The sequence below is a fragment of the Stegodyphus dumicola genome, chromosome 11 (assembly GCF_044657685.1).
Source record: "Stegodyphus dumicola isolate Sdum_Otavi_A_Nest chromosome 11, ASM4465768v1".
NCBI classification, from domain to species: Eukaryota; Metazoa; Arthropoda; class Arachnida; order Araneae; family Eresidae; genus Stegodyphus; species Stegodyphus dumicola.
The window spans coordinates 118,189,975-118,211,401 of NC_140778.1; the positions used below are offsets into that span (position 1 = coordinate 118,189,975).

Below are 21,427 nucleotides of genomic sequence, written 5' to 3' on the forward strand. Positions count from 1 at the left end.
AACGACAGAAAATAAAAAAGAAAATAGAAGGAAAGAAACACCACTTTATAGCGAAAAAGTTAAAGGAAAAATCAAGAAATACCGAAAGAAATAAACGAAGCAATGCAATGGTTACAAAATGGAAATATCCAAGACTTTATCAGTAACATCATAAAACATATGGAAAATATAAAGAAAGCAAAAAACACAAGCGAAAAACTTGCCGCCGGTTTCCGTGCTGCAATGTATATTATGAAGATTGCCGAAGAGGAAAATTAGCTGAAAACATTTTTTAGAAAAAAGAAGGAAAAATGGACTTTAATCTCAATTTGCTTAACTAGGCAAATTTTCTCTTTTCAAGCAGCAATCGTGTGGTCAGCACTTGGGAGGGTGACCCCCCACCTGACGGGCCTCGACGATTCACGTTTTAGACTTCTAGAGGGGAGGAGCCTAATTGCTGAAGAAAATACAGTTTGACTGAGGCTTTCGCCACCCGACCACTCTTCGTCTTCGGACGCGGTGCATTAAGATGCACCTTTGAACTTTAAAAACCCGTGAAAGGCCTAATGGCAACCTGATCTATTGGTAAAAACTCGTAGTAGTTGAGACCATAAGTGAAATTCAAGATTTCCGTTCTACCAAAAAAAGTTGTACTTCATCTTTTACCATGAATAAATTGCGCAAGCATGACACGCAAAATCGTGAAGCGTTCTACATTTTTGCTTCGGCAGTACACATATACCATGAATGAATTGTTCGCAACATTGATATGAAGATGACACGACAGTCGCAAAAGTAATGTATGTACGACTGAGATAAGATTACATTCCCTTGCGATCTGTGTGAAATTTGGAGAGCGGTGCAAGAGTAGTTGTCAGAATCAAAATTTCATTAGCGTATGCTGTTTTTTCTTACCATTTTCCTCGAAAAATCGCATTGTTTATTTTTATTTTGCTCTATCTATTTTCTTTGGTAAACATGATTGTCGTTCCTCCCTTTTTTACTTAAAAAGTTCTTAAAATGTTTTTTGCTAAAATATTTTTTTCTTACTTTAAGAAGAGGAACCAAGTTTTGAAAATCTTTAAAATTTTCCAATATCAGATCCAAACTAAGTTAGCTTTTTAGCGTAAATTTAAATGAGGGAGAATTCTTTGAACAAAGAGGTGTTACGACAAATTTGTAATGGAACTGATGAAGATTTACGTTGTTTGCTTTTTTATAAAGAATTCAATATAAAAAGATATATTCCATAAAGAATTCTGCTTCAGAAGTTTTCCTAAATTTTCCAACATAGTTCTACCGTGTTTGGAAACAAAAAAAGCTGCTTTAATAGCAGACATGATAAAAAATTAGGTGCCAGTGTAGTAGTTAGTATTGATATAGTAACAGTTAATAATTTAATAACTTTATTACAGTATCAATTTATGCGATACTTGCCTTTCGATTCTTCAATCCCTCACATCTTTTGATAGTAATAATTCGTTAATTGCAAACATTAAATTTTTATATGAAGTCATTACTTGGTGTCACAAAATATTCTTCAGTTGAGTAAAGTCTCATGTTGGGATCTTAGAAAACGAGAGGACTGACGGGCTGGTCAAAGAGGCTACTTTGGGTGAGGCTGAGAGGACTCTGAATGTCCAGGCTTCCAGAAAAATTATGATTTCTTAAATGAAAAAAAAAGTCTCTTCACTATGTTGAGAACTGTCATTTAAATTACACATAAGGGAAAAATACAATTATATCAAAAGTTTTACAGTAATAATAATGAAATTAATTTTGCTAGAGAACTAATGCATTTTGCTAACGATTTGTGGCTAACAATTTGATTACTAATAATTTGTTGGTGTGGAGATTTTAATTCAACGCCCATGTTTTAATTACACTTTAAAGCTTTACTTGTGCCGCCTAGACGGTACAGTGGTTAGGGGAACCGACAGCGATATCCAAGGACCCGGGCTCGAATCCCGGAAAAGCATGGTTGTAACTGCCCATCACTTCAAAATGTGGCCCATCTCTTACCTGCCTCCATAATAAAGTGACCACCACCTATGGTGTTTAGCAGCAGCCAAGCCGAAGTCGGCTGAGGGCCCGCCATTGGGGGAAAAAGAAGTTCCACTGATATATATGTTTACAATTTTGTTTTACTCCTTCAAAATATACTTTATTTGTACGTGATTTTGTGTTAAAATTACATATGTTAGTGTTTATTGTTTAACTAGCATATGATCTTTCTTATTTAGATTTTTTTTAATGTTTTTTTCTCTCTCTTTTTCTGCCGTCGAGATCCAGTGGATTTAACCCCGCTGATCGTATTTAGTTTATTTTTACTTATTTTTTGATTTCTCGAGCTCCCTATTGCTTACTTGCTTTCCAAGTCTGTTTGCTTTCCTTCTTTCTTTCTTTCTTTTTCTCTTTCTCTCTCTCTCCTTTTTTAAGGACATAGTGTGTTATGGAGTAGAAAATGGCTTCCCCGCTTTATGTCCTTGTTTGTGGTTTGAAGTGGATCTCCCTCTTATAACCATATGGGCAATTTATTCTTCTAGGTGAATTGAGCTCGCACCTTACGTCGATCGATTAATATAGCTTTATCTGATAGAAATTTTAATAAATCGCCCAAATTGAGCCAGCACCTCCAAGATAATGATGTGAATATACAAGAACTAAAATACCATTTCAATGTTTTTAAATCTCATTCCGAAATATTGCATAAATGCATAAAAAAAGGAAACGGAGAAATTAGACATTCACTAAGTTGTCTACTCTTCAAAAAATGACAAGATGAACTTTGTGGACTTTTGGAATCTTTTTACTGCCTAAAGAAACAATTTCAATGCATTTTGAAGATGAATACATAACCGAGACTTTTGGCCTATTTCCTATGCAATTTCAAAACACGTCTCCGAACTTAGAAGAATGTATTGAGCTACAAGCAAACAAGCTGCTGAAATTTAAATATAAACACGTGGCCCAGCATCTTTAGCAGGAGAATCAGATATTCTGGTAAAATGAGTATCATGCAGAAAATTTTTATAGTTTCGTTGTTTTATTTAGTGGAAAGCAGACTTAGCAGAATATTTAAATCCAATAACCGGAAACTGAAATCCGCTGCACATAACTAATCGCGACGATTTTAGTATGTTGATTGTAGAGTCATTGTTTGTACTTCCTTGTATGAAGTAAAAAGGAAGTATTGTAATCGCGAAAAGATTCAGGCATGATAGTTGAACGAAAATATCCATTTTGACCGCTATCGAATGCAATTTAACTCTGTTTTTCTGTGACATTTGTATGTAAGGACAGAGTAAAGGACTCTTTTCCCACCAAAAAATTATCAAACTGATTTAAAAGGAGCTCTGAAGATAACTTTTTATGGCATCTGTGCGCATGTACGTATCTCGCCTAATTCAAAAACGAGTAGCCTCAGAACGTTGAAATTTTGTATATAGGTTAAAAATTTGTATGTAGGTTGAACGTTGAAAACTGGAAATTCCCTATAACATATAGATGTGCACCTCGTATTTTGGTTACAATCGGCCGCACCAAAACTATATAAATATACGTATATACATATTCACTCTGTTCCTCGGCTCAGTGATGTCAGTTTTTTATTCTTATATGTTTGTAAATTGGGCATTGTTTGCTTTAAAAGTGATTGAATTATGTTGTTCGTATCTTCCGGTTCAGGTTTTTATGCCTTTAGTAAATCTGTATGCAATATTTTTAGAATTATGAACAATTTAAAAGTTGTTTAAGTGCCGCTAAGCCTAATAATTTTTGCCATGTCAGCCATTGCTTGTTTATATTTGAAACAGCAGAATAGTGGATTTGTTGCCAATCTAGAGAAAGTAAGCTTCTCAATAACAAAGATAACGTCTTCTTTTATTATTGCAAATTAAATCACGATCCATTCTGGAATTTATTCGAGGAACTAAGTGTTTAAGACTTACTTCGTAATTTTTAATATAGTATTTTGACTTTTTATGTATTTTTGCCTTATTGCTAAGTCAGAACTGAATTAATTGAATGAGAAGTACTCAACCGTCTGTGAAAAACTGTTTCGTTTTTTTGTTTGCCTTGTTTAATTTCTTTTATACATCGTTTTAGATTTGATACAGTATTTGAATAGAACATGTGGCAACGATTAGATAATTCTTTAAATGATATAAATTTATATGCATTCTGAGTTAAAATATGGACGAAATATAACGCTGTTAAGTGAACCTAGCGCCAGAGTGTCACTGTGGTAAACAAATAGAGTGAACTTTAAAGAGTGCATTTATTCTATTTTGTTTTTTGCGCTTTCGACGAAGTAGATTTGATTCAATAAGTTAAAAAGAAATGCAAGAAAAAATGCGTATAATTTAATATTGCGTACAAGGAAATCATGTAGTGTACACATGAGATTTTATTTAACCAGGAGACATGAAAAATGAGAAATGCTCTGACAAGGACTCGAACCTAGATAAAGCCTTCGTTATTTTTAATGCATTTGTGCAATTCCAGACTGAGATTTAAAAGTGTTGAAATGGACCTCTCGAATACGCACGAAGTGTGCTTCCATTGCATCAGTCGCATGTTTGAAGGAGGGGCTCCTTTTATTCTGCTCCTTGTAAAGAACGCCTGGGGATTAGGGGACACAATCGCTGAATCCTACTAGTGACGAATTATTGTCCACCACCTTTTAGTTCAGGCTCCACTGTAAAAACATTAGGCTGCTTTCTTTCTTTCTCTTTTTTTAAGCAGGAGACAGAAAAAATGAGCAATGCACCTGCCGGGACTCGAACTTACACTTCTCGAATACGCGCCGAGTGGGTTTCTGTTACATCACGAAAGCATGTGGAAAGAAAATATATATATGTTAGAGAAGAAAATATATATAAAAGAAAATATATATATGTTAACCAGTAAGGTGCCGAATTTTAACAAATTGGCAGAAACTAATCACTGCCTTTTTTTACTTATTCAATTTGTACTGTTCTTTTTGTGATTATATATAGCTGGGTTTTTTTTCTTAATTTTATTAATACACAAATGTCACAGTTACTTTGTTAAATCTTGCACTTTTTCATAATAGAAGATGTGCATCAAAAGGGGGTTACTGAGGATTCAGGTTTTTTTTTAATCGGGAATAAATAAAAACATTTTTGAGAAATAGTTCCTTACGTTGCTGCAATTCAATGAGGATAATAATTTTAATTTATTTGATTTAATCAATTAGATAGTGAATAATAAACAAATTAATTTTAATAGCTTACTTTTAAACGCATGTTTCTTAATAATTTTTATCTTTACTTTTTAATAATACGTATATCTTACCTGATATAATTTCAAATACGTTCAATATATAACATATGCAACTTGTGATAGCTTTTATCAATATTTGTAATATTGTTTTACTTAACCAGAAATCAAAGATATTTGTTGATTCCAGAAGTTTTGCCGTTGGGTGTTGTTTGACTTACTGGTATCTTTAATAGCCTGTTTCGCTTCATGCCGTACGAAGACACCAGCATTAGAATCAGCTCAGGCCAGTTACAAGTATGTGGGGCACTAAAACAACATCAGAGAAAAAATTCGTAGTGTTTGTTATACTTACCAGTTTTTGTTAATTATAATTGTTGTAATTGTTATTATGCTAATCACCAATTTTTGGTAACTGTAATTATCCAAATCAGTATGTTACAATTACTCGCTATAATAATCATCTGAAAACCTGTCCTCATCAGGGGCCCTTAGCCGGCAGTTTATTCATAATTTAAAAAAAAGGTTACAATAACTTTATTGAGTTACATATGACTTACAAATATACATATATAGAAATATATTTGTACACAATATTACATAACTTAAAATTTAAAATTTTTAAATTATGTAATATTGTGCTTAAGATGGCTAATAATTTTCAAAGGAATAGTAGAGAATGTTTCCCTGATGGCTCAATAAAAGCAGCAAAACACGCCAGCCGTGAACGTATACCCCGCAGACAACCATCTGTAATATTATGAGATGGCGACTGCAACTAAAACAGCACTATTTATAAATATTGCATTATTTAGAATCAGATAATTCTATCAAGAGACACGAGTATTATATTTGCATGCAAATAGCAATGCTAGACATGATTTTGCCGCTCATCTAACATTCAGTGATAAAGCAAAGTTTCATTTTTGTGGAATAGTGAACTGTCATAATGCCTGTATATATGGCATAGAAAATTATTATGCTGTACTTATTTTGTTGTGCATAATTATTACGTATTATTTGGAATTCTTAGTGATTATATTATTTTACTGTGGATAATGAATTTACAATATTTGTATTTCAGAATTAATGTTTAATATTTAGTTTTGTTTAAACTTTTCGTTCGTTTACAGCAAAGCTCTTTTACGTTTAGCTGAATATGTGATACAGATAAAAGGGCGCGCTTGTATTTCCGTTTCTCACGAGGCGGCTTCTTTAGGGGGTTAGGGGTTGGATTGCCCATCTGCATTTTTCTCTTTTCTTGCGGGGTTGAACACGCGTGTTTTGCTCGTTCGGAGGCGAATAGTTCTAAAGGGCGGCGTTATTTGACAGAGTTATAAGTTTGAAACATTCTTTCTGGTTTGCGTGGAAAAGGATTTGTCATTTTGTTAGAGAGTCTGAAATATTTTCGAATTTTCGTCGTTGTTTATCACCTCCGTCCCGCGTTTTCTCCTCCAGCTGTTCCGGCCACGCATGAATGATCAGCCATGCTTAAGTCAAGAGTATCAGAGAGAACTGATAGGATCTGTTGGTGAGAATCGTTGTTCTACTCTTGAAAAAGATGAACTCTTTTTCACTTCTTCGAAAAAGTGATAGCCTGCAGTTGAAATAGTTGAATAAACTTTCTTCTAAGTTTCTAGCGTTGAAATAGCCAACCATGAGTCTCTCGAATGTTGTCAGACGGTGGTTTTGTCAACTATTACGCATCGATTGAACGGTGTTTTCGACTTCAGAGACTTCATTTTTTTTTTTTTTTTTTTTTTTTTTTTTTTTTTTTTTTTGACATCGATGAAATAGCTATACGTAACAATGTTTTCCTTCGAGAACTATGTGACGGGTAACTTCACTGGTATAATGAACTATGCAGTGTGAATGGTGAAACTGAATGCTGTTGAATTCATCAACGTTTGAAAGATAACATTTCATTTTCTACTAAGTTTCTTGGCTTTGCCACTACTGATGTTTTTCTTCGGAGATATATTAATGTTTTTGAGCTTCTATTGTCAGAAACGTTTTGAAACCTAATTAGTAATTTGCATTTGTGTTACGGAATTTGGGTGAACGCGAAATATTTGTCTTTTAACTTCTATCTTACTGCTTTATTCTGAAATAGAAACTCGTAGGAGAAGTAACCATAGTTTATACATTCATACATTAGATTGATTTTATTTGATTCCCATTGAATATTTTTTGTCAAGAGCTAAATAGAGGTTTTGTCAAGTACTGAGTATTGTAATCAATCTGATAATCGCTTTTTGTCTAAGAAAAAAACATACAAGTTCAGCACATTAAAGTATTACTTTTATTTGGCCCTTTTTTTTAATAAGTTCTAGAAATTAAGACTCTTACTTATTTCTTTAACGTTTCTTTTCTGCATTAAATTATCAAATTTTTACAACTCATGTGTAAATGAACTTTAGTATTTTAACTTAAGTAAACTGGATTTCAGTAATTCATACCTATTTCACATTTCTTTCCTGTAAATGGATGTTTACAGTCGCAAGCAAAATCAAGTTCTTTCACTGTGCACGTACCTTCATTCTGACATGGATTTGAGCTGCAGGGATCTAGAAAAAATAAAAGGAATATAAATTACTATCACTTATACTTTTCCACATTCAGATTTCTGATGCTCACATCACAAATGTGCATTCAGACTCGGAATGTGAAGTGTATTCATATTTAAGTATTTGAGTATGATTATTTTACACCGTTCATCGAAAGTATGTTAAATGAAGTAATTGCAATTAATGTTTTTCAAATTTTAATACAATGCACATTTTATTAGGCGAGAAATATTATTTTATAATTAGTACGGGAATTTTAGACATCTTTCTTTATACTGGAATGTTGTTAGCTATTGGTAATTGGATTTTTTATTATTTATGAATAACTTCGAACACATAAAATGTTTCTTATTTATTTCACGCTTACACAACTTTGTATTTCTCTCTTTGAACAGAAGATTGCTCAACCAAACAGAAAAATCGAAATAATTTAATTTAGAATTATTACATACCTTATAAAAAAATATTCGTATTTGCTGATCAGCCAAAGCTTCCGAAATTGATTTAGATTCTTTATACTACTATAAAACTTCGATGAGCAGAAGAATAATTTCTCGGAGAACATTGTAAAGAAAATTAGTGAAAATTAGTTCACATATACATTACACTTGCGGAAAATCATGAAATTCCTATGCAGCCTGTCCATTCTCAATTTGAATCCGGATCGAACTATCAGTGTTACGTGGCACTAGTGCTCAACCTTTGGCGTTTCTTAAGCCCTCTAAATGATCAAGTGTGTTAGAGCAGAGGATTGTAAAATGCGTTTATATCTTTTTGGTAAATTCTATAAAAGATACGTTTATATTTATAAAGTCTGAATGTTTTATGCATCCACTAACATGTTCACGTGTTTCTTCTGCAAATTCTTTTATAAAAGAGTATTTCAGTGTTTGATCTTAACATATATAGTGGTATCTAACGTAGCGAACACCCTGCGCAACGAAAGCGTGTAATAGTCTAGAAGTGTACCGTATAACGAATCACACATGAAAAGTTTCGCTTCTTATCACTTCAAACGTAAAACAAAATACATTTTAACTTCTGATTATGAAACTAAATAATAAAATAAAATTACAAAAGGTGAAAGAAGTAATAAAATAAATAATAATAAATGCAAAAAACCAGTCAGTGAAAAATTGCAAAAATTAACACACAAAACAGCAAATAATCACATCTCTTAATATTGCTTTACCAGTAAAGAACTGTAAGTTAACTTTTAGCAGCAGCATAAGGAAGCCCACAAGTAATGTGTTTTCAACAAGAAAAAAAGAACAGGAATGGTTCATTCCTACTGCAATTATCATGGTCCTTCTTAAGAAATTAACAGTTATCCAGACCATAGTCAAGCAAGGTAATCTTAACCAAACCGAAGTAGTAGCAAAGTGTGACAAAATAGCAGACGTATTCAGTAATAATGCTTGCCATACCTTCGTTCAGGGGGCCCACCAGCGTCCGGGCGGTAAAATCGCTGAATACTGGTAGTTCGGTCCGAGGTTCGAATCCTGAGAACGGGCTGGCAGCATGGGCGTTTTCGTGGTTTTCCCCATGTGTAACATGTATACGAGCCAGTTTCCCTTAAAACGTTCTCCACAAAGGCATCCTTCCCCTTAGGCAGATAGCCCTATTGTGCTTTACCATAATCACACACGTACATATTATTATATTTATTAAGGACTGTCCTTGATTCATTGTTTACAGCTATATTTCATCTCTTCATTCAAGTAATTAAAGCAGTAAAAGTGAATATTTGAAAGGTAATATGTGGATGAAAGCAAATGGAGAAGATACACGATCAATGACAAATTTTACAAAATCATCTCGATAGATTACGGTGAAATTAAGGTACATGTCTACATACTCTCACTATTTGCATACCAACAAAACTTCTCAAGCTATTCTTTCACTAAAGCTGCTTTTTGAGGATGAACATTATTATTCATCACATGAAAGAGAGGATTCATTACCGTAGCACAGAATTTCACGAAGGGTTCAAGGAGTTTTAATCTCAACTGCTTTCAGTCTTGACAGTACTTTTCTGAATACGAGTAGACAGATGCACTAAATCTGAACCCATATCATCACACTTTCAAGAAAAAGGAGTGCTGTTGAAAGATTTTTTCATGCTTATTGCACGTTTCTGATTATCGCCGTATAATTACTCTTTCATTATCGGATTCTGAAGCAAATCATGGTTCATCTGTAATGACAATTTAAAATTTGTAAAATCGCTTTCTATTCACTCTTGCTCAGTCAATCTATCGAGTGGTCAAGATGGATAAATACTGGCAACTCGATATGGAATAGAATCCAGGTGAATAAGCTGGCTGCATGCGCAGTTTTGTCCAATTGAAATTTGAACAATAACGAGTTTTGCTTAGAATGTCATCCACGAAACATCTCTCGCCTTCGGCAGGTAACTTTCGTATGTCTTTCGACATAACCTAACCTAGCGTAATCTTAATCGTGCTATTTTAGCTTTAATATTTAAAGGAGCAAATTCCCTTTATGAAGGAAGATATAATTCTTTGGTATTTAGTCTTTTCCTCATGCTAACGGCAGGTACAAATGTTCCTACTGCTGTAGTATGTACTTCATAGAGTTATTCGTTGACTGCTTTTAATAAGTGACGGTCAAAGTCTGGAAAAAGACTAAAGATGATCAGTAATGAGTCTCAGGTAATTAAACTCCTTGTCTGGAAATATTTCCATAAACGAGGGATGAGCTGCAGAAAAATTAGGCATTTCCTTAGTAAACTGTTTTTCTTCAAATACTTCCCTCTTATTTGGAAAAGAGTCTGCCAACATCAACCAGAAAATGTTTTCGTGCTTTAAAACTTTCAACTCCATATTCTATCCGTAAAAACTAAGAGCAAAGCACAAAATTTATTAAAATCTCATTTGCAGAAAGCCTCATTGGAGTACATATTTCTTTGCTCAAAGAACGTTGTTTTGAATCTCCCTCTGGGCGTATTTCATTCAATCAGAAATATCGTAAGCAATTTCGAGAAGTAATACGAGCAAGTTCTCGATGATTCCATTTGAACAACAACGCAGAAGTAAAACAGAAAGCATTAGAATTATAATTTTAATTAGGTTATACAGGTTACCAGTAGAAAATGAATATGGAATAATGTACAGGGAGTTGCAAATTTTATAATTCATTACAAAAGTAACGCATGGAAAAATATTATAAATACTAATTCCCCACCTTCTGAACACACAAAAAAGTCAATACTGTAAAACTTTAAGCTATGCTATGCAAAAAACGTAAAAGTTATAATTTTAATTTGTTTTTTTATTATTTTTTAAAAGAAGAAACCTCTCTACCCATTATTTCCTTAGCTGGGGCTTTTATAGGTGCATCTCAATCTATGCTGACAATATTATACCATGAATTTAATTTCTGGATTTTATAATGCAAATAAAGTTCGGATTTTAGAAAGATGTACTAAATCTTTAAAGAATTTAATAAAGTTTATCGTAGTCAAGAAATAACTTTTTATACACTTACTTTTATTTACACTTGCAAACGCAATTTCTAGTTTTTAAATAATTTACTACTAAATAGATACCTCTTTCACAAAACTCTCCTGAATATGGTTTCCTGCATTTGCATTTAAGGATTCCATTAACTGTTTCGCATTTTCCACCCTTCTGGCAGGGATTTGGTTCACAGAGATCTGAGATGAAAACCAAAATACATAAAAAAGTCTGTATAAAAACGTGTTTTCTAATGAGAAACAAAAAAGAAGTTTCATTTGAAATAATTACTCTTTTCGCAGCTTTCTCCGGAATATGGAGATTTACAGGAACAGTTATAGCCGGTGGTGGTTAAGTTACATTTCCCATCATTTTTACATGGATTCGGTACACAGGGATCTGGAAAAGAGGAAAATGGGAATAAATAATTTATTCATACTCCTCCTCTCAAAACGATCTTTATAGTTTAATTTTAGAAAAGTTTCAATATGTGCATGTCTAAAATAATTTCTTGTGAAAATTTAGCTTTAAAGACCCAGTTATCCATTTTTCAATGGAAGTATTTACACATTGTGAAATTTGCAGATTTCTCATCTTTTAAATTTAATCTGTGATTTTATTTCAGCTGCTTATAATACAAGCTGAGGGAAGAACTAATTACTAACATTATAAATCACCACTTCGCTATGGCTAATCTGCTGTTTCCTGGCAGCTAGTTCTGGCTCATACTTCATTTTTCTGAATCGAATGAGGCTCTGACTTCATTTTTCTTTATTTGAAATTGTGATTTATTAATAAATATTCTTTTTTTATTCTATTATGATCCTTGCATTTATTGTAGGTCTGTAAGATAACTAAGTTTCCAAGTCACATGTGTTCTTGAAAATTACTAAGATTTTATGTTTCTATACTTTTGACTTTTACATTTAGAACTACATAGCTGACGTAACAATTTGAAAACTTATTGGCCGCTATAAAGGGTTATTAAGCAAAATATTTAGTGCATATGAAGGAGATTTGTCAGAAAAATAGTTAGTATTTCATGAACTGGTAATTCTCCGATAGAGTATTAAAAGTAAAAATTTATTATATATTCAGTAAATATAACAGGTGACAGGTGAGAGCGGATTCGGACACCCGGGGCGGCTTACTAGGACTATTCGGGTATCGTCCGGAATCCGCAACTGTTCGTACAAGGCGATAATTCTTTGGCGTCCTAGAAGCCCGGCGTCAGGAGCTTAATAGAAACTAAGTATAACACAGAATCAGAATAATTAGTTGAAAATTGTATTGATATTAAAACATTCCACATAGCTGCATTCGATAAATTTATTGAAAGTGCTGTGCGCTGATCAAAATATTAATGTGAATCTTCGAGGATTAAGTATTAATCCATTCTCTCGTGTTTTTGTAATTTTGAGGGTTAATATACTGTTCTGGATTATTCTAGGCATGTTTAATTTTGGATCTTTCTGGAATAGAGTTTTCCATCTAAAAATACTCTATAAATTGCGGCAAAGTTCCAAAACATATTCTAGTATACTTAAGAAATGAAAATCTGCGAATTAGCGAAACTCAAGCATTCATATTTCCAAGATCTGCTGCAGTATGGTAATAATTTACTCACTGAAATAGTTTATGTATATTACATAACGCTTTAAGTTAAAAAAGTAAAATTTCTGAATCAAAAACACATGGGAAGTATTAATATTATAACAAAAACCTGTGTTCTTGAAATAATAATTAACTTTTAAAGTGATTGATTACGAAGAAACGTGTGTCGTGTCATATAATACATTGCGATCCTACTAAATCGAACTTTCTCGTAACTTAATACAGCTCACTTACGCTCATAGGTGCATGGAATTAATTTACGAGAATATTTAGTCTTCCATATTCGCTTTCATCGAAATTTGCTTAGTGCTGAACTGAAAGTATTGCTACGAAATGCCCAGCTGTGTACCGAAGTGAATGATGTTGCTGGCCTTGTTATGTTGCAATATTGTTACATTGCTAATTTGTGTAGTTTATTTTTGATTTGAATGAATACATTTGAATGAATACATATATGTACAATTTAAATTTTTATTTATAGTTATATTTTATGTTGTTTATTTTTATGCTATTAAATATCTTTATATGATGCATTATTAATATATAATAAAATTATAAATTTTTATTCTTAACCTCTACTCCTTAACTCTGCAATGCATTGCCTGGGAAATCGAATTGTTAATAAAGAGTATGAAGATTCCGCAGACTTTATACTCCGTGGTTTCAATTATTTCCTACGGTGCCGCATCCTGTTTAGTTTAGTTTAGTTTAGTTTACTTTACGAGTATGCTGCAACCCTCCTGGCCGACAGTAATCGGCCTTATGGTTAACGCAGCACACCCGACGCAGAAAAACAACAACAAAATAATAATAATAAAATAAATAAATAAAAGATTAAAATATTTAAAGTCCTATTCCTATGATAGTCTTATTTTCATTCACAATCCTCATAATTTCTGTTGCATAGCTATTTAAGAATTTTCATTTTTCAATTACATTTTGTTCATTTATTTTTCCAAATCTCGTCCTCACACTCTCGGTCAGTTTACATTCTTCCATAAAATGAGCTGCATTTCCGTACTTCCCTCAAGCCAAGCATTGATCATTGCCCTGGAGATTAAATCGTTTTAAATAGGCCGGGAATCTACCATGATCCGTGATAACTTGAATAGTATCTATATTATTAAATAGATCCACTTTTCATCCTGTATCATATTAGTAGATTGGTTTGGCACATCTCAGCTACATATTTGCTGATCCCTGTGTTATACCATCTGCACATAACTGTGACTGACGGTATGGTATTGTTTATAAAATTTAATATATTTTAAACGAATGCTTAATCCTGGAGAATTCGGGGTTCTGATGAACACTCATTAAACTAAAATTATTTTAAGCATTTGAAGTTATTTAAACTACACTTGAAAAATTTAAAAGCTGTCACTATGTCAATTTTCATAGCGGTCGGTTATAGGATAAAAACTAATTTCTTCGAAATTATCTTATAAAATTTCTAATTAAGGTTTCTTATAAGAAAATATTTATAAATATAAAACAGTTTTGGGAATGAAAGGTTTAGTACTTTTTTGTCTGCAATATTAATTTAGTTGACACTGATTAACTATGATTTTTTTAATATAGAGTCAGTTATAATTAAATACGCAAGTTAAATGCATATACAGAGCTCTCTCTATACCTATTTTATTTTGATATTAAAAAATATAATTTTCTGTTTATTATCTAAAGCAGTTTCTAAAGCAACCTTTAAAACTATCGCATTAAATAATCAGAAAAGTATTTTTTAAAATTTTGTGTTACATTCCCAAATATTTTGTTTCTGAAATTCTTTTGTGTAAGTCTTATTACATTTTAATCTGCTGTTTTTCTCTTCTAATACATTGGAAAAATTAACATAGCAATGTCATGTATAAAATAACGATGAATAGGTAGCAAACTATAAGCTCAGAAATAGCTTCATATCATCAAGAGAGCCTGTAGTTCTTCTCTCAGTGCTACCTTAGTAACCTTCATTTGAAAAGAATGATTTCTCCTCCACTAGGATTTCAAAGCCTATAAATTATTGAAATTCAATTGCATAGAGAGTTATTTAAAATGACTGACCGCATTTCAAGCGATTTAAATCTGTATCCTTTTAAGAGTATTTTAATCTAATACACATCAAAGGAAAATAAAAGTTCGGAAATTTAGAATAACATCAAATAACTGATAACCTAATGCTAGTTGTTCCTTAATGAACTATTTCTTTAAGCATTTGTTCAACTTTGAGCTTGTGAAATTTACAAATAATAGGTGGACCTTTGGTTACTGTACCTGTGGAAACTGTATCTATTATCAAAACTCGAAGTTTTTAGACATGAAAACTGTGATTAAAGGCATACATAGTTATGTCTTGAAGTTTTTGCTCAAGTACAGGAAATCGCATAGAAAGATCACAATTAGAATTTGGATGTTTTCCTTTTTATATTATTTATTATTTGAACCTCAGTATTAAAAAAAATATGGTCTGTTTAAAATCGATATAGTTGCCAGGAATTTATGTTAATTTACTAATTAAGGCCAGGTTTTATAGATATGAAAGCAGTGATTAAAGATATGCATAATTATGTCTTGAAGTTTCAATATAAGTACGGCAAATCACATAGAAAGATCGTAAGTATTTAATAAAACAAAGTAAGTTTTGGTTTATTTAATTACGGCAAAGCACACTACTGCTATCTGCCTAAGGGGAGGGATGCCTTCGTGGAGGACTTTCTAAGGGAAACTGGCTCGTATACACGTTACACATGGGGAAAACCACAAAAACGCCCATGCAGCCAAACCGTTCGCGGGATTCGAACCTCGGACATAACTACCAGTGTTCAGCGACTTTACCGCTCGGCCGCTGGAGGGCCCTAAAACAAAGTAATAGTAGATCAAGAAAGTAAACAAAGTAATACTATCTGTGCATGCTGATTTCAGCAAGCATAGGTAAAATGTTTCAATACAATGTTAAGCAGATTCTCTTTTTTAGTCAGATAAACTTATCATTTAGTAATGCATTTAATGTGGTAACTAGCACACTATATTACATAGTTACCACTATTTAATGGGGTAACTATGTAATATAGTATTTAGTTAAGCTTTTGTTCTTAATGTAAGTTTCAGCCTTTATTTGTGAGTGTTTTTCAATGAAGTAACTTATAATGCGTTTCGAGAAACGATACACATAAACCTGTGTCAGGCCAAAACATTCTCAGTTGCATGACGAATAATAACTTTTATACTGGAAAAAAAAAAAAAAGAGAGAGAGAACGTATATCTTTGCTTTTAATGCCTAACTTTAATTCAATTTATATTGAGAAAATGAGAGCTTCATACACATGGCTTGGATTAGTTAACATTATTCTAATTATTAATACCACTAACAAACCCTTAATGGAAATTTAATTTCGATATTTTTTCTATATTTAAAGCTTTTGGCATCAGGAAAAAACAACCGAAAATTAGAATAATAAGGAAGGCAAAATTGAATATTTTACTTGTTGTGATTCTCTTATCACATATTTCCCCGGTGTATCCAGTTAAACATGAACATTTGAAAGAATTTGGAATATCCAAACAGGTACCTCCATTAATGCATGGATTAGGTGAGCAAGGCCCTGTAAACATAGAATAATAATATATTTAGGAAAAATAAGTTACATAATTATCAGGAGATTTTTCTCATGCAAAATATTAGTTTTTAGTTATCATGCTGATGTCCTAATAAAATATAATTAAAAATGTTTATATACGATCAGCTTTTATTTAAAATGGGTATAATAATTAATGCACTAAAAACAGAAAAATAATTTATTATATAGTTTAATGGGAATAATAGTTAAAAATTTTAGTTACGTAATTCATCTGCTATTTTATACTGCGAAAACTGAAAGCGTGGGAGCCCATGATAAATTCAAAAATCTAATGTCCACATCACGTGACTTCCTTGTACGGAAACGCAATTTTTCCTTCATTTAATTTAAACTTATTGAGTTCTATTTCTTCGATAGCGCATAAACCACAATAGAATAAATGCGCTCTTTAAAATTCACTATATTTATTTACCATAGCGACAAGGTTCACTTAACAGCCTTACATTTCATACATTTTATAATTCAAAATACACACAAATTATATCATCTGAAAAATTACCTAATCTTTGCCACACGTTCTCTTCGAATACTATAATAAATCTAAAACGATGTATAAAAGAAATTAAACAAATGAAAAATAAACAGTTTTTCACAGACGATTCAGCACCGCTTTCCTAATGCGCAAGCGCTACCCGTAAACATTCTTCTCTGTCCGAAACAGACTGGCGACAGTAGTTTTTGTTAATATGAAACACTTATATCCGCTAATTTCATTAGAAATATATTTCTCATTCAATTAATTCAGTTCTCAATTTGCGGCAAGGCTAAAATAATAAAAATTGAAAGTATCTTCATTAAAAATTGAAAGATATAGAAAAAGCATAAAAGACTGAATAGAGTTAAAAAAATTATAATTAAGCTTGCACGCAAAAACAATTGTCTACGCAAAAACAATTGTCTACGCAAAAACAAGCAATTCGGCCAGGGGACAAGAGGACAGATTCTTCAGTGCACAAAACTGAAAGTTTACTTTTGGTCTCACACGGCAAAAATAATAGAATAATAACTTAAATAACTTCTAAATTGCTGATAAATCTACAACTATAGCATGCAGGTTAAATAAAGCATAAAAATCTTAACCGGAAGATAAGAACAGAATATTTCATTCATTTTTAAATAAAAAAATGCACAATTTACAAACATATAAGGATCATCATCAGCGAACATCAGAAACGTAATTTTCGAAAGAACTTTATACACCGAAATAAAAATAATATATTGTAACAGCAGAGCGGCACACTATGAGTCTGGTTTCATATTCATTTAATGTATAATATAAACCTTAAACCATTGTAATTATGAATAAATATTTTTATATACAAGTACTTTGTAAAGCAATGAATAAAGATAAAATAAAACTCTTTACCCTTGCAAATGCCTTCTACGTCTTTGTACCCTTTCTTGCAAATGCAGGTTTTGGTATCTTTTAACCACCCACGTTCAAAAGTGCAGTTTGAATTTTTGCCACATTCGCATGCTGCGGAAAAGCCAATATTGATAATTAATACCTTACGCATAAGATTATTAAATGAAAGACACATTTATTACTTTGAAATGCATTATTATTTATAACGTTAAGTATTGTAGATCAGAGTTCCCGTTCCATTATCGTTTTATCCTTTTGCAGTTTTGTAATTAGACTTAACATTTTAAATTAAATCACGTGTTTGACGCTAAATAAGAAAGTCTAATGCTCAGGTTCCTAATCAATGAAAATATATTTAAAAATAATCAGTTTTCTCTTTTTAATTCTTAAAATCTTTCTAAGTGAATTCTAATTATTTCAGATAATAAGTGAAGTGAACTTCTATACGAAGAAATATTTTGTCGTCTCTCTCCCAGCATTAAGCGCGGGGCTACCAGTCAGATGTGAGGTATCCATCTCCTCATGAAGGTTGCACAATCGGTTCATTTGGTGCAGATGTTTTGAAAGGCAATCATGACCAGTAACAAGACCAAAGGAAGCAACAGATTGCTTTCTGGGCAATAAAGGCATGTCAAAAATTAAATAAAGGTAAATATTGGATCATTAAAAATAACAAAATGATCAATGAAATAATTAATAAACGAAAAATAAATCGAAATTGCTACGACTTCGAAAAACTTTTCATAGATCTTCCTTTTAATGAAATAATACAAATCTCATTCACCATTAAAATTATTTTCTGAAACTACAAAAATTATAGAATTCTAATAATGGACCTACACACGTTTAAACATTACATACATTAATTTTAATAAAGAATTACAATGATGGACATCTACACGTTTAAACATTACATACATTAATTTAAATTATAGAAATATAATAATGGACCTCTACACGTTTCATTACCTACATTAATTTTAATTATAGAATTATAGTAATGGACACGTTTAAACATTACATATATTAATTTTAATTATAGTGTTACGGATTTGGTATTTAAACAGCTTATGTTAGCTTATGTTAGTTGAATTGTAAATTAAATGGTTTTATTTCCCCCGCAGGGCAGCGCGTGACGAATATTAAAAGAAAGTTAAGCCGAAAATTGAAAATACAAGAGCGCGTGCATGTAACATTTAATAAATATCTCTTTTTGGTTTCGAGAAAGTACTAGAAAATTCTCGCGCGCGATTTTAAAATCTTATAAAAGGAGGAAAACTCTCGGTTCGTTGCAGTTACTTAGTTTGATGTTGTTTTAAGAGTTTGTTTAGAAAACTGCTCTTGTTGACTGAAGCGAATTCGCGGATTAGCTTTCTTTAGCTGCTTTGAATTAAGTTCTCGAACGTTTGAGTAGTCAAAAGATAAATACTGTGAGATATTATAATACTGCACGACTATCTGAGGAGATTTAAGCACTTTTGTTGTGATAATAATAAATTTTGTTGATTTTTCATCTGTCTTGTGCATTCATTTCGTAACGAACCCGTACGCACGCAACAATTTTTGGTGTGAGGATTGGGGTTTGAATGCCAATAACAAGAGCGATGGAAGAGCAATTAAGGCAGTTGATATCAGCCTTTGCCTCGTTTAAAGAGAAATGAAAGAAGAGAGGAAACTAATCAGGAAAAGATTGAAGCGGGACAGGAAGAAATGAAAGCGGGACAGGAATTCGTTAAAGAGGAGATGAAAATCTTAAAGACGAGATGAAAGCAGGTCAAGGGGAAATGAAAAGAGAAATTACCTACGTAATAGAAAACAAATTCGAGGCTATAGAAGGTAGAAGAGACTCGGTCGAAAGTAAGGTTGGAGAAATTGAAGAAACAGTCTCCTCCGTCGAAGAACAAATAGAAGGGAGAGTTTCTGCTGTGGAGGAACGACTTGAAGGAAGAGTTTGTGCCGTCCAACACCAAATCGAACAACAACTTGATGATAGGGTTTCTGCAGTAGCCAAAAAATTGGATATTTAAAGAAATTCGTAGCGACGGCAGGGAACAATAGTGATGGTTTTAAATTTTTACCCATGCCTGCTCGTCCCTCTATGAAGTTATCTACATATGATGGGAAGACCTCTTGGCAAGTGTATAGAACACAGTTTTCTACAGTGGCGGATGCGAATGGATGGGATTCTCAAGCTAAGGCCTGTCATCTCGCCGCTTCCCTGAGAGCAGACGCAGCGGATATTCTGCAGACTCTTCCCGAAAACCAGAGATTAGACTTTGAAGCTCTATCTGGCGCATTGGAGCTGCGCTTCGAAGAAAAGTGTTTAAAAGACTACAGCAGGCTTCAACTAAATTCCCGTCAGCAGAAGCCCACCGAAACACTTCAGGAGCTCGCCACGGATGTTGAAAGGCTATCACATCACGCCTTTTTGTAGTGCCCGACAGAAACAAGAGAAATCCTGTCCCTGCAATATTTCATCGATGGCATCCGGGACAGTGAAATACAGAAACCACTGCGAATGGAGGATGTTAAAGATTTGAAAAGCGCTCTGTTGTACGCCATGAAGTTCGTGGCAGCCCAGAAAGCAATTCGTAGAGATCGCTACCCAGTCAGAGCTGTGCGAGTCCACAAGCCAGTGGATCAACTGGTGGCTCGTTTAGATGATTTAGCCAGAGAAGTCAATGTTTTGATACAGAGTACGACTGAAAACAAAGTGGCTCTAAGGTGTTGGAAATGTGGCATTGAAGGGCATATACGATGGCATTGCGGAACACCCTAGGGCACGGATATTAAAACGGATGATTTGACAAGACCACTGAATGCTTTGACATGGGATATTGGTGAGAAGAAACAACCCTGAAGTGCTGGAAATGCGGTGTTGAAGGCCACATACGAAGAAACTGCAGAATACCCCAGAGCACGGGAAATAAAACAGATGAGTTGAACAGGCAATTAAATACCAGGAGATGGAAAAGGAATGACAAGAAACCAAAGTGCTGGAATTGTGGAGCTGAAGGCCACGAACGAAGGAATTGCAGAACACCCCAGGGTACGGAAAATAAGAGGATTTCCCAGCAACGACGCAGGAAACATATCGAGGAACGAACGAATGACCCTGTCGAGGAACGGAGGTTGCCAGATAATGAAAAAACAAAAAACCCGTTTTAAAGCGCTTAAGATTTCTACAGTCAGTGGCAACAGTAACGGACTGTCCATAAATGGAAATATCGATGGAGTTCCTTGCAATATGATCATTGACACAGGAGCTAATGTTACCATCATTATCAAAGATGTAGCTGAAGAGTTTAAATATAAACTTATTTGGACGACATCCTGTGTTACCCTTCAGACTGCGTTTGCTGACAAGATCGAGATAGCTGGGAAGTTAAACGTGAACATCACGTTTGGAAGTGCCGCCTACCATAACACGGTATATGTGGCGGATATTACAGATCCATGCATACTCGGACTGGACTTTTTAACGAAATACAATTTTTCCTTAGATTTGAAAAACAACAAACTGATTTCAGCATCTGATGACAT

At 33.1% G+C, this 21,427-nt stretch overlaps 1 protein-coding gene across 7 annotated transcripts in view; it reads right to left on the reverse strand.

Annotated features, from left to right (window-relative positions):
* The window catches only part of LOC118205862 (uncharacterized), a 238,591-nt gene that overhangs the window by 64,765 nt on the left and 152,399 nt on the right, over positions 1-21,427 (reverse strand). For all 7 annotated transcript variants that reach the window (XM_085827135.1, XM_085827138.1, XM_085827136.1 and 4 more), the window contains 5 exons: positions 17,885-17,995; positions 16,363-16,482; positions 11,561-11,668; positions 11,362-11,469; positions 7,683-7,790 (listed from right to left, as the gene is read on the reverse strand). In XM_085827135.1, the coding sequence (XP_085683261.1) occupies positions 7,683-7,790; positions 11,362-11,469; positions 11,561-11,668; positions 16,363-16,482; positions 17,885-17,995 (555 nt within the window). The remainder of the gene's footprint in view (positions 1-7,682; positions 7,791-11,361; positions 11,470-11,560; positions 11,669-16,362; positions 16,483-17,884; positions 17,996-21,427) is intronic.